Source organism: Phalacrocorax aristotelis, chromosome 5, assembly GCF_949628215.1.
Source record: "Phalacrocorax aristotelis chromosome 5, bGulAri2.1, whole genome shotgun sequence".
NCBI lineage: Eukaryota > Metazoa > Chordata > Aves > Suliformes > Phalacrocoracidae > Phalacrocorax > Phalacrocorax aristotelis.
The window spans coordinates 15,813,703-15,831,451 of record NC_134280.1 but is presented as its reverse complement, the minus strand read 5'-3'; the positions used below and the strand labels follow the sequence as shown (position 1 = coordinate 15,831,451).

At 41.7% G+C, this 17,749-nt stretch overlaps 1 protein-coding gene across 1 annotated transcript in view; it reads right to left on the bottom strand.

Annotated features, from left to right (window-relative positions):
- Positions 1 to 17,749, bottom strand: part of CNTNAP5 (contactin associated protein family member 5) — a 297,497-nt gene that overhangs the window by 86,623 nt on the left and 193,125 nt on the right. The window contains exon 13 of the mRNA XM_075093104.1: positions 9,141 to 9,341. Coding sequence (XP_074949205.1) covers positions 9,141 to 9,341 — 201 coding nt within the window. The remainder of the gene's footprint in view (positions 1 to 9,140; positions 9,342 to 17,749) is intronic.

Below are 17,749 nucleotides of genomic sequence, written 5' to 3'. Positions count from 1 at the left end.
GGACTTTTGAATTCTGCTCTTGACAGCAAAGGAAGAAGGCTCTTGATGTTGCTTTGAGTCCTGGACAGCTCAGGCAGGAACACACCCCTTGGCTAAACCAGTCCCCATTAAAGCCTGAGCCTTCCTCCTATCAAAGGGGCTTGGAACAAATTCAGGCTCAAAAGCTTTTTCATTTTTGTTCTCAATCTTTCTGGCCCAGCAGATATAAAAAAAGCTTCTCTAAAGAAAGTTTTAAAAGGCTTGTTTTCTTTCAGGTCACTACATCTTTCTAGCTACTTGTCAAGCCTCAGTCAGATCTGATCCTCCCCAAATCAATCTGCTTTGGGTGGAGGTAAATAATTCTTACTTGCTTTTAGATGCTTCTTGGGAAGGGAAGACATACACAACTTTTTTCCCCAAAGATCTGAGGACATTTTCTCCAAGTATGCTTGCTTACCCTCTATATTCTGGGGGTTTTCTTGGTGATTTTTTGTGTGTTGTTTTTTTTTTTTTTTAAAAATGATAGTAACAGACACTTAGAAGAGCTACTTTTATGCTCCCCTTAACATCAAATGGTTCACATAAGCAAAACATTGAACCAAATACTCTTAGGGAAGGCTCTTGTTCTGTTGCTGTTTGAACACAAAGCACAAAGTAATCTGAAAATACAGCCTTCAGCTCATCCTCATTGTTTCTTTTCCCCGCCTATGCCTTCACACTTTCAAAAATAGAAAATAACGTTTCCCATAGGCTATTTTCACACTATAAAGGGGGTAAAATTCCTGAATTTAAGATTTACAAGCAATGAAACTGAGTGTAACCCAATCTATACAGTGTAAAAACTTGACTCCTTTTTCCATAGGCTTACAGTTTCTTTCCTCCTAATTATGCTATATAATTAAATTCTGCCATTGTTCATTTTGTGTACAGCCTCTTAACACCTCTGTCTTCCTGGATAGGTCAGACCAATTAAAACAAAATAAAAGCATATGGGTTCTGTCCCATCCATTTTCTCCATCCCATCTGATGTTCAGCAAATACCTTGCTTTGCATGTACTTTTTCCCCGAGATCTAAAACAGGAGGCAAATTAACCCAAAACACCCATAAAACGGAGAGATTACAGCTCCAAATGCTTTGCTAACCTCAAAGATAATCTGAATAGAAATGTAAATTACTATTGCTTCACTCATGTGGCACCTTGGTAGAAGAGGTCATCTGAGAACTCTTCCACCGCTATGATTTACATCTTCTGTTCTCCAGAATCTGAAAATATCACTCTCTGCACTGGCCCAAATTTGACAGAGAAATTAGTTTAATGTCAGTAAGACAGTTTGAGTTTAATGGAGCCCAAGATGCTCAAAGTAGGACAGCTGAATGAAACAGACAAATGGAATTGTGATGAGAACACACTCCCTGCTGTGGCTCTAATGAGGGAGAAGGCATACTTTTCTGCTCAGGCAGCAGTACTGTTTTCTTTCTTGAATGGTGGACAGGTTGCTGTCATAGCTAATGACCCATTAATGCAACAAGCTATGGATTAGCTGTTTGTTTCTAATTGCCATTATTTATTGTTAACAATATGCTAAGTCCTGCAAATTAAGAAAGACTATCACTGCTCATGATTAAGGGAATGCTGTCTGGGATAGCCTGAAATAATTGTGTAATTCTTTCCTTCTTCAAATTGTGTGTAAGAATAACTTATATGACTGGGTGTCTCAAGTCAGAGGTACCATTAGGACATGTTTGGTTCTGGCACACGTTTATCTCAAAGCTTTCTATTTCCAAACTCTTATTTGGACTGCAGAATTCCCTGAACTCAAGGTTTCTTCATTACTGAGCTATAAAAGCACTTTATCGTTTCACATGTTGAGCAAAAGATATCATCAAATTCTCTCCAAACCAGAAGTTCTTTGGTGTCCTGGTTTCGGCTGGGATAGTTAATTTTCTTCACAGTAGCTAGTATGAGGTTATGTTTTGGATTTGTGATGAAAACAGTGTTGATAACACACTGATGTTTTACTTGTTGCTAAGCAGTGCTTACACTAGTCAAGGACTGTTTCAGCTCCCCGTGCTCTGCCGGGTGCAGAAGAAGCTGGGAGGGGACACAGTCTGGACAGCTGACCCCAACTGGCCAAAGGGATATTCCATACCATATGATGCCCTGTTCAGCATATAAAGGTGGGGGAAGAAGAAGGAAGGGGGGACGTTCAGAGTGATGGCTTTTGTCTTCCCAAGTAACCGGTACATGTGATGGAGCCCTGCTTTCCTGGAGATGGCTGAGCACCTGCCTGCCCATGGGAAGTAGTCAATGAATGTCTTGTTTTGCCTTGCTTACATGTGCGACTTTTGCTTTACCTGTTAAATGCCTTTATCTCAACCCCTGACTTTTCTCACTTTTACTCCTCTAATTCTCTCCCCCATCCCACTGGGGAGGGAGTGAGTGAGCGGCTCTGTGGTGCTTGGTTGCTGTCTGGGCTAAACCATGACAGTCAATTTTGAGCCATATTCCAGGCTCAAAATCTGGTGTCTATGTTTACATTTTGTTTACCTGTCCTATGTGTTTTCATTAATACCACTGAAGCTTTCTGTATATTGGAAGAAGTACTCTCCATATCAGTTAAACACAGTAAATCTATTCGGTTTGGACTGACAAATTTTCTAGGTAAACTGTAAAAGGCCTCTAAAAAAAAATAGAAATGTAATTCCAGAGTTGCTCCTTAGACTTAAAAAAAAAACAAATTTAAAAAAATCATTCAAAGGAGGAAAATAAAAAAACCCACAGCAAAAAACACCAACAGTGGAAATATGAAGGACATATTCCACAGAAGCAAGCAGGAGTTACCCATACAAGCTCCTTCCTCACCACTCTATCAAGTCCTCACCTCGAGAAGTGTTTTTAAATTGACCTGACATATTGTGTCTTAAGCAAACACAGATAATGGTACTCCAGTGTTCACTGGAGCAGTCCCAAGAGACTTGTGCCCTTCTGGTGTCACTCCAGAAGTATGCCAGGTTGCATTAAGCCTGTCCTCTCCTGCAGTGGGGTTCAAGGAAGGAGCATGCTTTTCTCCCTCTGGGTTAGAAGTCACGTGGTGTATGACTGAGCAAGGATTTCTTCCCATGTCTTTCTCATCACTTGGCCTCTTGGCTGCATTGTGATCCCAGAGAAACACAATGACACTAGAGGAGAAGTAATGCAAGCAGCTGCCATTCCTTCCTTGGCAGCTATAGCACACTTTACCTCACTGTCAGTCAGGAGGAATCGTATATGGCAAAGGAAGTAAAGGGTCAGAAATTGGGATAATGATATTTCCGTTACTCACAGGTGCATGCATGCTAGATGCCAAGTTACCTCCCCCACACAGCAGGTTTTTTTATTGTGCTTAGACTACCTGCATTTTAACCAGCTGCACACTACTAATAATACAGCATCTTTAAAAATGGCCTTTAAATCTCTCCCTACAAATAAGGGGTCATGTTTTATTACTATGGCGAACTCTGTTCAAAAGTCTGTAAATATAACACAAGTTCTCTAAAATTGTGCTTTTGAGAAGCTGTCAGCACTGCCACTTTGGAGGGGAGAGACAAGGTATGGTGGTGGAAAGACAGATGGCAAGTCTCAATCATTCTCAAGAAGGGGATCCTAATTACCCAAGAATAATTACAATATACAATCTACACCTGCCACCTATCCACCGCTCCCTTCAATAGGAAACACTTTTTGAGGGCGGACTGCCCTGTTCTACGTCATTTTGTGCAATGACAAAGAGTCTCCTGGTAATGCAATAGCAATTTAAAGTATCTGGGATGATAAAATGGAAATTATATTTGAAAGGCATAAAATAGTAGCGAGCAAAACCCCAAAGGTAAATGACTGCTTGTTAAGGGTCATTTTATATCACCTCACAGTACATCTATATAAAAAACTTCATCAGAACCCAGGCTTCACACTCCTTTCTCCATAAAGATTTATACTGCTCTAAAAAGTGGTGTTCCCATTGTATGAAACCTTGGTGCAAAACACACCTCAAACACTGTGGGGCACTTTTGGTAAACAAAAAAATACTAGAGCTAGTGAAGGTCCAAGAAGGGCAACTAAAAGGAGCCTAAAAGCACTGGATGAGTGCAGAACTGTGATTCTGCAATACCAGAACTCAGTGCACTGAGTAAAACGGTAGTTTAAAACATATTAAAAGTAGTAATTCTGTACACAGCAAGTAGGGAACTCCTGGAACTTGCTGTCCTAGAAGGCTGTAGAGGCAGACAATAATAAAGTTCAAAAAGTGATTAGACAAACTTAAGAACATCAGATCCATAGGGCATACTAAAAGGGACTGGCAATGGCATAAAGTCTAATGCCTTTAATATAGCAACCGTGGATGATGGGAACATATTAAGGGATGTGCTGAAGACATCCAGACTTGTGTACTCACCCTAAGATGCATCTCTCCAGCTGAACTGTCTCATCAGCAGAATTAAGTCTAAACTAAAGTCTAAATTCAGAAATTAGTACATGCTCCCTGCAGTGAGGTAGGACTACATCTTTTCCCCCAATAATAGAGGTATAAAATGCAAATGCAGTGGTTCACAGGTGAGGGCAAACAGCTGTCTGGCATACTGGGTCACAGACCCAGAGGCGGCATGTGGTGCAGCTCAGCATCAAGATACAGGTCTAGCTGGGAGGCAGAGGGGAGAAGAGGAATCATAGAATGCCCTGAGTTGGAAGGCACCCACAAGGATCATGAAGTCCAACTCCTGTCCCTCTACAGGACAACCCCAAATTTACACCCCAAATATCTCTGAGGACGCTGTCCAAGTGTTTCTCGAATAGCGTCAGGCTTGGTGCCATGACTACCTCCCTAAGGAGCCTGTTCCAGTGCTCCACCACCCTCTGGGGGAAGAACTTTTTCCTAATATCCAACCTAAACCTCCCCCGGCAAATCTTCCTGCCATTCCCTCTGGAGGAGGACACCTGGGTGCAAGGCACATAATACTGGGGATCGACAGATCTTAAGAGGGACTGGCAGACCGTTCAGGGAAGAGGTACGTAGTTTAGCACAGGTGTTTGAAATCAAAGCTTCAGGTGACAAGGTGTAGGAATTCTACTAGAAAGAGAAAAATAAGGAAGAAAACATCACCTGAAGATATTCCTATTTCTTTGATTTTGCTCTAGGACTGATCTTTTCTCAATCCTTGCCTACACAAATAAGCTATGAACTTGATAGGCTGTCAGACAAGTATTGTAAAGCAAGCTATCCTGCCACTGATACAGCCGTCACTGTGTTAAGCCCTTGATACGGTGGATGTGAGGCAGCTCCCCAAATACTAAGCTTTTGAGTACACTCACTGTTTCTAGAAAACGGAGCTAATTCATTCAGAGCTGAGGGCTTGCTCAGTTAATAAAGTGATTTCATCCCTTCAAATACCTTGTATGTTAACAGTTTAATTAAACATTCATGAACAAACATGCACCTACGATTGTACACACTCCCCTCTCCTAGGTATTACCTGAGATACTCCACAAAGAAAGGAAATCAGAGCCCTAGGGGCCTGAATTTCTTTTCGTATTCCTAGAACTCAGACAGCACATTTAGAGGTAGCCCAAGCTTCCCATTCACCGCCCATCCTCTCCTGTTAGCTTGTCTTGGTCTGTGCTTCTAGGGATGAGGTGATGGTAAAGTCTACAATCTTTTGTTAAGAGTGTGGATGACTTTCCTAATTAATGCCAACTGTCAGATTTGCTCCAGTTATGTGGGTGTCTCTCCAACAGACATGGAGAAGTCACAAGAGACCTGCAATTACTGGTCATAAATTATAAGTTTCATTTGCCAGCATCATAAGAAAGCCAGCTATTCCTTTGATGAACAGACATCTATTCAGATGTTCATAAAACTCCTGAAAATCTATCTGATGGCAGAGATGTACAAAAACGTGGTTCAGGGCAATTTAATTTTACTTTTCAAAGACATGCTTGCAGCTAAGCCATAGTATGACAGCGAGAACTGATAAGGCTGTTCCAGACAGCAGGAGGTGGAAATGAGTAAACTCGTTTGCCAACTGCCAGATTGCATGTCTGACACATTGCAGATGTAAATCCAAGTAACTCAATGGGGAGACTACGCTGAATCACACCCGCTGGGGATGTGCCTGTGTCTTCAGGGCAAAGGTACTAGGAACAGAAGAAAGACAAATTCCTTAATATAGACTGGATCAACTTTAGGCAAGCCAGGAGCCTCCCTTGGTTTCTTTCTGAGGCAGCCCAGAGTGCCATACTTACCCCTTTGCCCAGGCACATGATTTTTCTTTTTTTTTCTCCATGTCAAAGCTGTGAAAGCCAAGGTTGCTATGTAACAACATGCATCTTTGCTGGAGAGTAACGTTATGAATACAGAAGGAAACCTTTTTATTGCTTCTCTGTGAAACATGATAGTGTTTAGATGCTACAGAAAAGGATCTAGGGTTTTGGTGCTACCAGCTGAGAAATCCTAATAACGGGTTCCATCTCTTCTGAAAAAAAATAAAGAACAAACCCCCAAACTAGAGGAAGCTCAGAAATGTATTAGATTCCTTGCAGGAAGGGGAACTTTCATAGCTCTGTCAAGATTAGATATTCCTCTGGGAGATGACCTTCCCTCAAGCCTTCACCACTGGGCTCAGTCCAGAGGTACCAATGAGTAGAGATATTCAGCAGGCTGGATCAGGTCATGCAACATTTCCTGCTGGCCTATAAATGCAGCATTGTCGTCAATACATGTGCATATGTAAACTGACTTCTGATGGAAGATCTCAAGTGTAGTTCATTAAATATAATTACACATTATGATACCCTTGCAACACAGAGACCATAGTGCTTCAGGCATCCAAAAGCCTAGGCCGAGTCAAGAAACAAAACCCAAGTTTTGAATTTTGTTCTGTTTCTCTGACCCCAAATCAAACTCCCTCCAGTTACTTCTAGGCATAAACAACACAGATGAGAACCTTCTGCAGCGAGTTTAGCAAAATGCCCTGAGGTTATTCACACTTGTAGCTCATCTTCAAGCTTAGGAACGGAAATTCTTTAAATCTTAAAACTCTTCAAAACACCTATAGTTTTCAGCACCACTAGGTCTCTAGGCTCTCCTATAATTCAGCAGCAGTTCGCCTCAAAATGAATAACAAATAATAGGGCTATTTAAGGCTTTAGGGAAAAAAGATTCTTTCTGCTATTCAAAAAACACTTAATAGCTAACAACAAATTGTTATCCCTGTCTTGTAATTTCAAGAACTCAAATGATTATTTCTGAGCATGTTCCACATCTTACCAAACTTACAGCCTTAGGCTATCAAGAAAGTTCAGGGTAAAAATTTGAAAGTGTAATTAAAAAGCATACAAAAGGACATAAGAAGAGAGAGGAAAAAATGATGGTGTCTTCCATATGCGTAGCATTGGATTGTAATTTTTTTCTGATTTATCAGCTGGAGCTGTACTAAAGAGTTATGAGTCATGCGATTCTTGTGTGGTCAACTGTCGAGACCACAGTGGCACTGCAACAGCTGCCAGAGCACAAGCCAGCTTGCTGGACACCATCCTTGTGTCCTCTCCCTTGAGGACTCAGAGTCACAACTTTGGTCCTGGACAAGTGGAGAAGGAGCTGTCTGTCAAGTATCATCTTAGCCGGTCTGACATTTGGCAGATAGCTTTAGCCCTGAAGCAGGATAGTTTATATACTGTGAAGTTACACAAGTTTATCACTACTCACTTTTTTTTTTTTTTAAGAGAAATAGGTTTAGATCTTTAAGAAATGTCCCTCGCTTTATAGACACACAACACACGAGAGGTATCTCAAAATGCACTCATAGTGTACTTTTGTGCATGCACATGACCAAGTATCTCACAGAAATGTCTAAAAGTAAACACATGCACACCTGCTCTAATACTGTGGCCTTTATCCTTAAAAAGTTATTTCAGAAATAATCACTGTGTGATTATATCTTTATAACACGTCAAATGTAGCATGGGATACAGGAGCCAGCAACACTGAAAGCATTTGTAAGACATTAGTTCCCCCTCTTTATGAGCAGTTACGCCTGCATTTTGTTTCCCCTTTGTGCTCTGCTCTAGATGCCGATATTAAGATTTCATTCTTTAAAAAATTATTAGCAACACAAGCAGTTCTTGGCTAGTAAATTCTGATGATAACAAATGACATGATTCACAGGTTTTAAAAATAAACTGGCCATAAGACATCTGGTTACTGGATCTATAAACATTCAGTGTTATTGTAACTTTGTTGGAACCAGGTGGGTTTTTGGTACATCTCGTTAGGCAATGTATTTTTAACACAATAGGAACTCCCATTGCAAGCTCCCCTTAAGGCTTTACATGGGATTTATTCTAACCTACTAACAAATTTAAGAGTTGCTAATAAACAAAGATTTACCAAGAACATACAGACATTATAAGTAACAGGTGAGCCTTCGAAGACAATAAGAAGCCTGCCCTTAATGGCATTCACCCCTCTGGCTAAGCAAATGTAAAATCCTGACCCCAAGAGAAGGTTGAGTGGTAGGCAGCCATCCTGAGTAGCCACTGGAGGTTTCTTACCACAAAGACACAAACTGATCAGACCCTCTGCTTTCTTGTTACTGCTACATCAAATCAGGTCAAAAAAACTTATTCCTTCTATCAGGAGGGGAAAATTAGTTTTGTCCCAGGAACTGTACTACCCAGCACCTTAAACATCATATTGAGGTCTGTGGGACTCAGAAGAAGGTGCGCTTCTCTCCAGAAACACCATAAAAGTCTAGAGTAGTCTGGATGCTTTCTATCTTTAATATACAGTTAACTGTAAATGAATAAACACATTCATTTGCCATCAGCTAAATACAGCTTTTGCATTTTCCAAATGGTACTTTCTACTGTAGAATCTTTCAGACCCTTTGTACGCATGAACTTACAGAGCAGAAACTCCCTTGCAGAGCTCTGACCCTCTTGCATCAAGCGACAGGCACTGCACAGTAATATCCAAGATGGTAAAAGGCTTTTCACTCTATTCTGTATTGCTGATATTTGTTTTGTTTTTTGTTTTTTTTTTTTTTCTTCCTCAGTCGCAGTGCGGCCTGTGTCTGCTGTATAATCAATAAGAGTTGACAAGGAAAGATTTGGGATTGCAGCACTTACTCGGGGTGTTCAGGAGACGTGACTTTTTGCAGTGGTAGGCTGCCTCCTGTTCGCAGTACTCCGCACTGTTTATCATGGCTTCAAGCTGATCCGCACTGCTGTTGTAGTTAAAGGACATGGTATATGGCTTCTCTGGATCAGCTCCTTGGACTCTGGTTAGCCCTGTGTTGTTGTGCTGCACTGCAGTCCAGATCTTATCTTCTGTTAAATGAAAAGGGATTGAAAAGGAGTTAACAGCAAAAAACTTGCAACAAGCAGGGAACAAAAAATCCCAGTTGAAATCTAATGCTTCACTGCATTGGATAGAGGATCAGCAGGACCCTGGGCTCTGAGATGGTCACTGTGTGATGAAGACCTTCTACAGGTCAGTGTAGCCCACAAAGCTGTTCCTCCCTGAACCAGCCTGAGCAAACACTACAGAACCTGCTGAGCAAGAAGGAAGCTACAGTCTTCCTGGGGACCACGGGAGATCTTCAGCATCTTCTATTGCCAGGTATCTGAAGAAAATGAGATACCTTTCATCTGGCTTTGGACCTGAGAGAAAAGTCATAATAATATGGCTCATCTTTTGCAAACATAGCTGTACCTGAGAACACACACATGCTGTTAGAACAACAAATGGTAGTGGAGAACTGTTGCTGATGACCTTGCACAAACTCCCAACAAACAGAAATCACAAACTCTTGCCAGAAAGCTAAAACGGACAGTATGTGCTTACCACCCAGCTGGAAGTCAGGTCACTCATTTTACTCAGTTCTCAGATTTTTCTACGTATAAGCTGAGTGATGCCCTGCTTAGATGTACAGAACAATATATGACTCGGGATCTGTAGTTAACTGTAAACATTAATGCTTTTGCACGCTGGGGAGCCCATTCTCATCTCTTTCAATACGTTTACTGGCAAAGCAAGGGATTTCTTAGGTGACAGAAAGCAGGATCTAGGCTTAAGCACAACCTGCACCATAACAACCAGCTCATGACCAGCACCGAGATTGGCATGATAAGGAGAACATCACAATTAGAAGCAATTAGCTTAGCAGGGAGGCTGTTTCCCAGCTGGTTCTGGTGAGATAGCAGCGGGCAAGATAACAAGGACAGCCTGAAGAGCCAATCTGCTGAGCTGACCCAGAGTAAAAGGCAACTCTTTAATGAGAATTCACAGGACTGAGCCCTGCACACGCTCCACAATGTTATTAAGAGTCACATCCAGCAAATTCCTTCTTTATCAAAGACCCTGCTTGCCCAGGGAGGATACAAGATACTGACAGGGCAAAAATTTAAGGAAATTAATTTTAATCATTTGCTGAGAGGAAGATTTCAATCTCACTTGCAGAAACCTACAGACAGTTACAGAGGAAGAGGCAAGATCTAGACAAGAGATTTCTATTTTGTTATTCACACTTCAGCAGGGAAACCCCAGATAACACTGAACTAGACTCTTTTCTAAACCATTCTTAAAACCTATGCATTTAACTATTCAGATGGTTTTACCAGATTACCTGGTCTGAGTTCTTGCCAGTTACTCCCCAATACACTGGCATGACGAGCTCAGTAGCTTTGTGGCCACTGCAATGCCCTGCAGTTGAAATATCTTTTGTTGAGCTACAAACATCCCACAGATTACTTCAATAGAACTCTAATAGGTGTATAAAAATCCTAAATGGACTATCTGTGCAAAGACACTCAGATGATTTAATGGATTGTCATTATGGAGGCATTCAGATGACAAGCAAGTAACAACAACCATCTGGAGACTATTTAAAGAGGTCTGTTCCAAGACCTGGCTGCAAGTTACAGAGAAATTACTCTCCCAGTAATGTATGATGTTAACTGTAAGGACTGTTTATGCTCAGCAAACCATACATTCCCTCACACCACTCTCATCATTTCTGTGATGGTAGACAGAAAAAGGTTGCTCATAGATCTGTAATTCTGTGGTTCTTGCTGAGTTCAGGGTGCTGCTTGTAGATATTTTGAGTTGGAGCTCAATGAAACACTGCTGCAACGTGTGATACACAAAAGTTAGATTAAAATCACAAGCAATATTACAAATTTATTGCTTGTAAAACTTACCCCAGTGATTGTAATCACAGTCAACACTGTAGCACAATACCCTGCATGCACAGTCCTGCACAATATATTGCTTCCAACACAATTTAATTCAATGACTTCATAACACACATCCTGTACATCTTAAAGAAGTGATTCTTATCAGTGAGAGTCTGTCTGTTTTTTCTTTTGTTCTCTTGAGGACTGACATGAACAGAGTGGATTTTTCAGAAGCAGTTGAGGGTGAACTTACTTTCCTCTCGCTGAATTTGGTAGAAGTTTAACCCCTACCTTCACTGAAAAATCTACTAAAAAGACAAACATCAAGTTGCTGATACTGTAAGCAAAATGTAAAACTAAGAGATGATGGAACGAACTGGTTGCTGAAATTCCAGACAGGCAGTCATAAGCTCCTCCCCACTGAGAGTTATTAACATGGTTTTGAGAAACTGCAGTAAAATTGATGCTTACAATAGTGGCTACCGTGCTGCTTAGGAAGTACAACAGCCTAACACTAGAGTTTCAGAGAGGTTAACACTACTGTCCTTTCCAGTCTCTTTACTTGTACACCAGGAGAGGTGCTGTGTGGGTACTTGAAAAGCCAAGAGTATCAAGATCTAGTAATTTAGAAGCAGCTAAGTATTACTAGGAAAATTTTGTTAGAAGTAGCAGAGCATAAAACAGCCTTCCCAAGAAGTGTTAGAAATGTAATTGACATGTTTGAAATGAAGTTGGACATCAGCAAACACACTGTTAGGGACAAGCATTCATTAACAAGCATGTTGGACAGGCAACGCAACAGGTCTTTCTCTTATTTCCCTCTGTGATTGTTCATTAATTTTCAATGGTCTTGTTATCATTACAAGTGCACTTAGCCATCCCTCTCAAAACTGAACTTTGACATTCACGAACTGCTTGTCTCCACAGGATCTTTTAGATCTTTTAGAAACTAATTGCAGATTTTCCATCCTCTACTTTTCAAAGGGAAAGGAAAAACAAATCAAGTGTTTTTCTGTGCTCAAAGTAATTGTCATTTAGTAAGTACATCAGAACAAAGAGTTAAAAAAAGTAATAGTGGAAAGGAAGAATTCTGGAGTTATATTTCCTAATCTACACATGCCTGATCTGTTATGCCTATTACTTTTACAGATCAGATCTGTGCTTTGCTGGACACTTTAAAGGTTCCCACTATGCTCCATCTTTGAAGTACAGGTAACCATCAGTACAGCTTCTCAAAAAAAAAAAAAAAATACGTTTGGCTCATGGATCTAGTGAAAGTCACAGCCACCAGCAAGCATACCTCTGGGACGGCAAAAGCTATCACCATTCAAAAATTTATTTCTTCCCCCTTTGCACAGTTGGCGTAGAAGGAGCACAGAAATACACATCTTCTGCTACCAAAAACCAAACAAACCAAAACAAAAGAGTGAAAGAGGCTTTAAAAACTTGGGAGTCTGGAATGAAGTCTTCAGATTAGAAGAGCAGCCCAACACACCACATGGACAAGACAAAAGAGATGATGACAACAATGTCAGAGGGAGAAAAAGGAGATGTATTCAACCATCCAGCTTCCCAGGGAAAGAATAAACACTTCTGTTTTGAAAAGAGGGACATGAGGCATAGAGGAGCTAGGTAACATGCACAAAGTCACACACAACCTGCTAGAAGAGTATGGGATTACATTCACATCACAGTAAACAAAAAAACCAGAGAAAGTTTCTTCCTTCAGAAGGATACCCCTCACTTTACATGCAGCAAATGAGCCTGAAAACAATTTAAATTTTAGTTTGCTTTGGACAGGGTGGGAGAGCCAACACTGCTCCCTCCTGCATCTCAGCTGACTAGGGGAGAAGTACCTAAGAGCTGGAGGGCAGTAAATTCTTCAACCGTTCCAAGACAATAGCAAGACCATGTGCACCTGCTTCTGTAGATCAGAAAACCTCACAAAAACAATCCCAACCTTTCTTCTCAAGACCCTCACCATTCAGGTCAACTCTTGGGCTTTATTCAAGGTTCATTTTCTCCACCTCAAACTCAACAGCATTTAGAAAAACACCATATTATTTTCTCAAATTTATATGCACAAATTTAGCTGGGGCTGCTTCCAAAATACAGCTGCCTGCCTCAGAATGAGGTCAAGGAATTATACCCTTACAGCTCGATCAGTCTGTATTCTGAAGCCTACTGACAACAATCTGAGAGCTTGCATTTCAGGCATGCTTCAGGACCTATGTAAGAAACATAGCTGCAGTCCGGACATGCACACATATCACTACAGCTAGGATGCAGTGCAACAGCTGTCTGTAACTTAGCTCCATGACTTGCATATGCCTTTGCAGAGGCATACCTCTGCATGGATTACGCCTATGGCTTTTGAAAATGGGGCTTGAAATACTGTTCCTATTTCACAATATAAGGATTGGGTTTGTCTTTGGTTAGTGTTTTTTTTTTTAATATTCTTTTCGGTTTTGTTTTCATTATATTTTTGGGCAGTGACACTGTAATCATAGATGCAAACCAAGCTGTGTGCTGCTAGCTCTTTCTAGCCATTTCCATATCTGGAAACTGTTAAACTAGGCTGATAAGCCTCTCTCTTCCTTTATTTCAACAAAGACGTTATCATTAACTTTTTAAATCTGTCCATACTGTTTGGTTTTTTTCCTGTTTACTCAATTTAATGACCTCTCTCTACACTTGTGAATTTGCAATGAGAATGAAAAAGCTGTTCTCCAGGCAAAGGTCACTGTTTATTTTTACCTTCATTATTTCACTTTATTATTTTATTACTTTCTCAGCTTAGTAAAATTTCAAACCACACACAAGCTGAAAGTCATTCAAAACCTAGAAGGAGAGCGCAGCTGCATCTTCTACTGTATAACCTGGAATAGTTAAATGCAGCCTTGAAAGCAGATTTCCTAAATGCATACTATATTGTTCCGTAATTCAAAGGTGACAATGCTTTAATTTTGGGTAATGCTACAGCTTTATGACTTCACAGTTTTATTTAATGGTCAAATTTACTAGGATATTATGCTGCCTGTATTTGTTCCTAGGAGATGTTTTTACAGCATGGGACTGCAATGCATTCAGCACATTTTAGACCCTCTGTTTAGCCTCACCCATAGTTCTATCATCTTGCTGGAAGCCTCCAAGTTGCTTTTGACGGCACACAAATTAAATTGTGGGAAATTAGAGCAGCTGGAAAACTGGCTTTCAATGAATTCTGTATTGTCTAATTCTCATTTTTATTCTTCAACTTGAAATATCTCTGTGGAGCACATTTCACCCATACAAACTGTACCACTCCTTTGTGTTTTAGGAGGCTTGTCAGAAAACAAGATTATTCAGACTGATTAAATTGCCAACAAGCCAAACATATGGTAAATGCTACATGAGAAAGAGAAAAATTGCTCTGAGAGCTCACATGATGCATTTGTTTCATGGTGTTCTACACTGAATGCCAAATATTGTCCTGAAAGCTGTACCTATAACAACATGAATAACCACACAAAAGACAGACTCTCCTCCTTGAACACTATACTGCTTTAAGCTGCAGTGACAGTTTAACCCAGCTGCTCTAACATATACCGCTTAAAGAATATGAAAAGACAATTTCTTATCACAGCTTTAATTCACTAACTCCAAGGAGGTTTTTTTCCGAGTCTCCTGTGAAACCTAGCCATTATGTTTTTTTTTTAATCTACCCTTTTTATTCTGCTGGCTGACCAAAAAATAACTGTTTTTGCAGCTTGTTTCGTGCTCATCAGCCTCCAAGTTTCTGATTCAGCCACTTCCAGTCAGTGCAGAAGCACTGCAATGCATTTCCATGGAAACAATTCTTGGGGGTTCCTGTCCCCCCCAGTCATGCATGCAGCCCACTCTCCAAAGGTACTGGCAGACTGCATCTGCTGGTGTGCATTCCTCAGGGATGCCCACACCTGGAACTGCTCCCCATCTGTAAATCCTTCCTGGCAGTCAGCAGCCGGCAGGAGGAAGGCACCACACTCCCAGCTCCACAGACATGCTGCCCCTGCCCCCAGCCTTGGCAGAGAGGGAAGAGCTAAGTTCCCAACTCTCTTACATCCCAGGCATGAAGTTTGCTCATTTTGAGCCCATGGCTCGAGACATCTCTGTCAGCATACTGACTGTGCCAGGTGGCTCTGATGGATGAAAATGAGCCACCTCGTCTGTGACCCCTTGCACCCTTATTCCCCGTGTTGTGCTGAAGCAGAGAGATGGCAAACCAGTATCTTGCAAGCCTCCTTTTTGATGATCTTCTGTTTCCATATTTCCTCTAATACAGGGTATCTACAACAAGCAGTGAGAAATATTAACCTCCAAAAATTGAAGAAGCAGTTGCTGAACTACTTCTTAGTGCAAAATGGACACTTTAGTGTGCTCACACTCGCTGTACTAGTGGCAACAGTGCAGTCCTCTCTGACTCGGTCTCATTCAACTAAGGCGACTTTTGAGAGATTCAACATAATCATGTTTCTGCTGTTTCACATGCCTTGTGATGGCTCAGACATCTGAATGAGCCTGGCAGACAAGAAGCCAGGAGGCAAGAAGCCAGGAGACCTGTCAGTCTTCTGATGCAACACCAGGAGGCTGGGCAGGACAACTCAGCATGGCACTAGACACCCATGTATAGGACATATGTATCCACCCCTTATAACTGAGACAGCTAGAGTGACTTTTCACAGAATCACAGAATGGTAGGGGTTGGAAAAGAAATGTGGAGATCATCTCATCCAACCCCCCTGCTTGAGCAGGCACACCTAAAGCAGGGGGCACAGGACCACGTCCAGGTGGGTTTTCAATATTTCCAGAGAAGGAGACACCACAACCTCCCTGGGCAGCCTGTGCCACTGCTCTGGCACCTCACAGGAAAGAAGTTTTTCCTCATATTCAGCTGAAACTTCTTGTGTTCCAACTTGTGCCCGTTGCCCCTTCTCCGGTCGTTGGGCACCCCTGGGAAGAGTCTGGCCCCATCCTTTTGACACCCACCCTTCAGATACTTACAAGCATTGATGAAATCCCCCCTCAGTCTTCTCTTCTCCAGGCTGAACAAAGCCAGGTGTCTCAGCCTTTCCTCATAAGGGAGATGCTCCAGTCCCTGATCATCTTGGTAGCTCTCTGCCGGACTCTCTCTAGTAGTTCCCTGTCTTTCTTGAACTGGGGGGGCCCAACACTGGACGCAGTACTCCAAATGTGGCCTCACTAGGGCAGGGTAGAGGGGGAGGATAAGCTCCCCCTCGACCTGCTGGCCACACTCCTTTTAATGCACCCCAGGATACCATTGGCCTTCTTGGCCACAAGGGCACACTGTTGGCTCTTGGTTAACTCGCTCTCAACCAGCACTTCCAGGTCCTTCTCAACAGAGCCGCTTTCCAGTAGTTCAGCTCCCAACCTGTACTGGTGCATGGGGTTGTTCCTCCCCAGGTCCAGGACCCTAGACTTGCTTTTGTTGAATGTCATGAGGTTCCCCTCGGCCCAGCTCTCCAGCCTGTCCAGGTCTTGTTGGATGGCAGCACAGCCTTCTGGTGTATCAACCCCTCCTCCCAGCTTGGTAGCATCAGTGAACTCGCTGAGGTTACACTCTATCCCTTCATCCAGGTCATTGATGAACATATTAAACAGGACTGGACCCAGCACAGACCCCTGGGGAACACCGCTAGTGACAGGCCTCCAACCAGACTCTGCACTTGTGGATCACAACCGTCTGAGCTCTGCAGTTCAGCCAGTTCTCTGTCCACCTCACTGTCCACTCATCCAACCCACACTTCCTTAGCTTGTCTGCGAGGATGTTATGCGAGACAGTGTCAAATGCCTTACTGATGTCACAGAGAGCCACAACTTCTGAGCACTGCAAACATGTCAGGAGAGTAATTAAGTTGTAGCAACACTTGGTTAAATGGTAAAAGCCAGAGGAAAATATCTACTGTTAAGTTCCTCTGTACTACAACTTACTTGAGAGTCTCCTGCATGTGTGATTGTGAAGAAAGCCTGCAGGACTTCTGCTATGACACTCATCAGAAACACAACAATTTCAGTGAAAACAGCAAGGCAGCTGTTGGCAGTACAATGCCTTTGACATAATATAATACTAAAGTTTTTTATTTCATAAAGTTCTGGAATAGTTAATGAAAATTTAAACTAGAAATGTATACATTGTCAGAACCACAGTGTGCCAAAAGACCTGTAGTGATTGAGGGGATAAACTGTAAATTTTTTAAGGGCTGTCTTTAATCTAAACTGTAGTAAATAATTTGTAAAGTATTCCCATTTGACTTTATCACTGGAGAAAAAAACCAATCACAATTACAGACGGTAAGCTGCAAGGTACGCTCATTTAAAAAAAATAAAATAAAAGACTAACAACAAAAACAAAAAAGGCACTGCAAAAACTTCTGTAAGAGGAAGTTCCTTCAAAGCTGTAAAATCTTACCTAGCTCATTCTGAGAATCTCAGAGAGTTTCACCATTTAAGTTCTTGTGCCACAATTACGTCGTTGCAGGACATAAAACCAGAATTAAGGGCATGACCTCCTCCTACTCCTC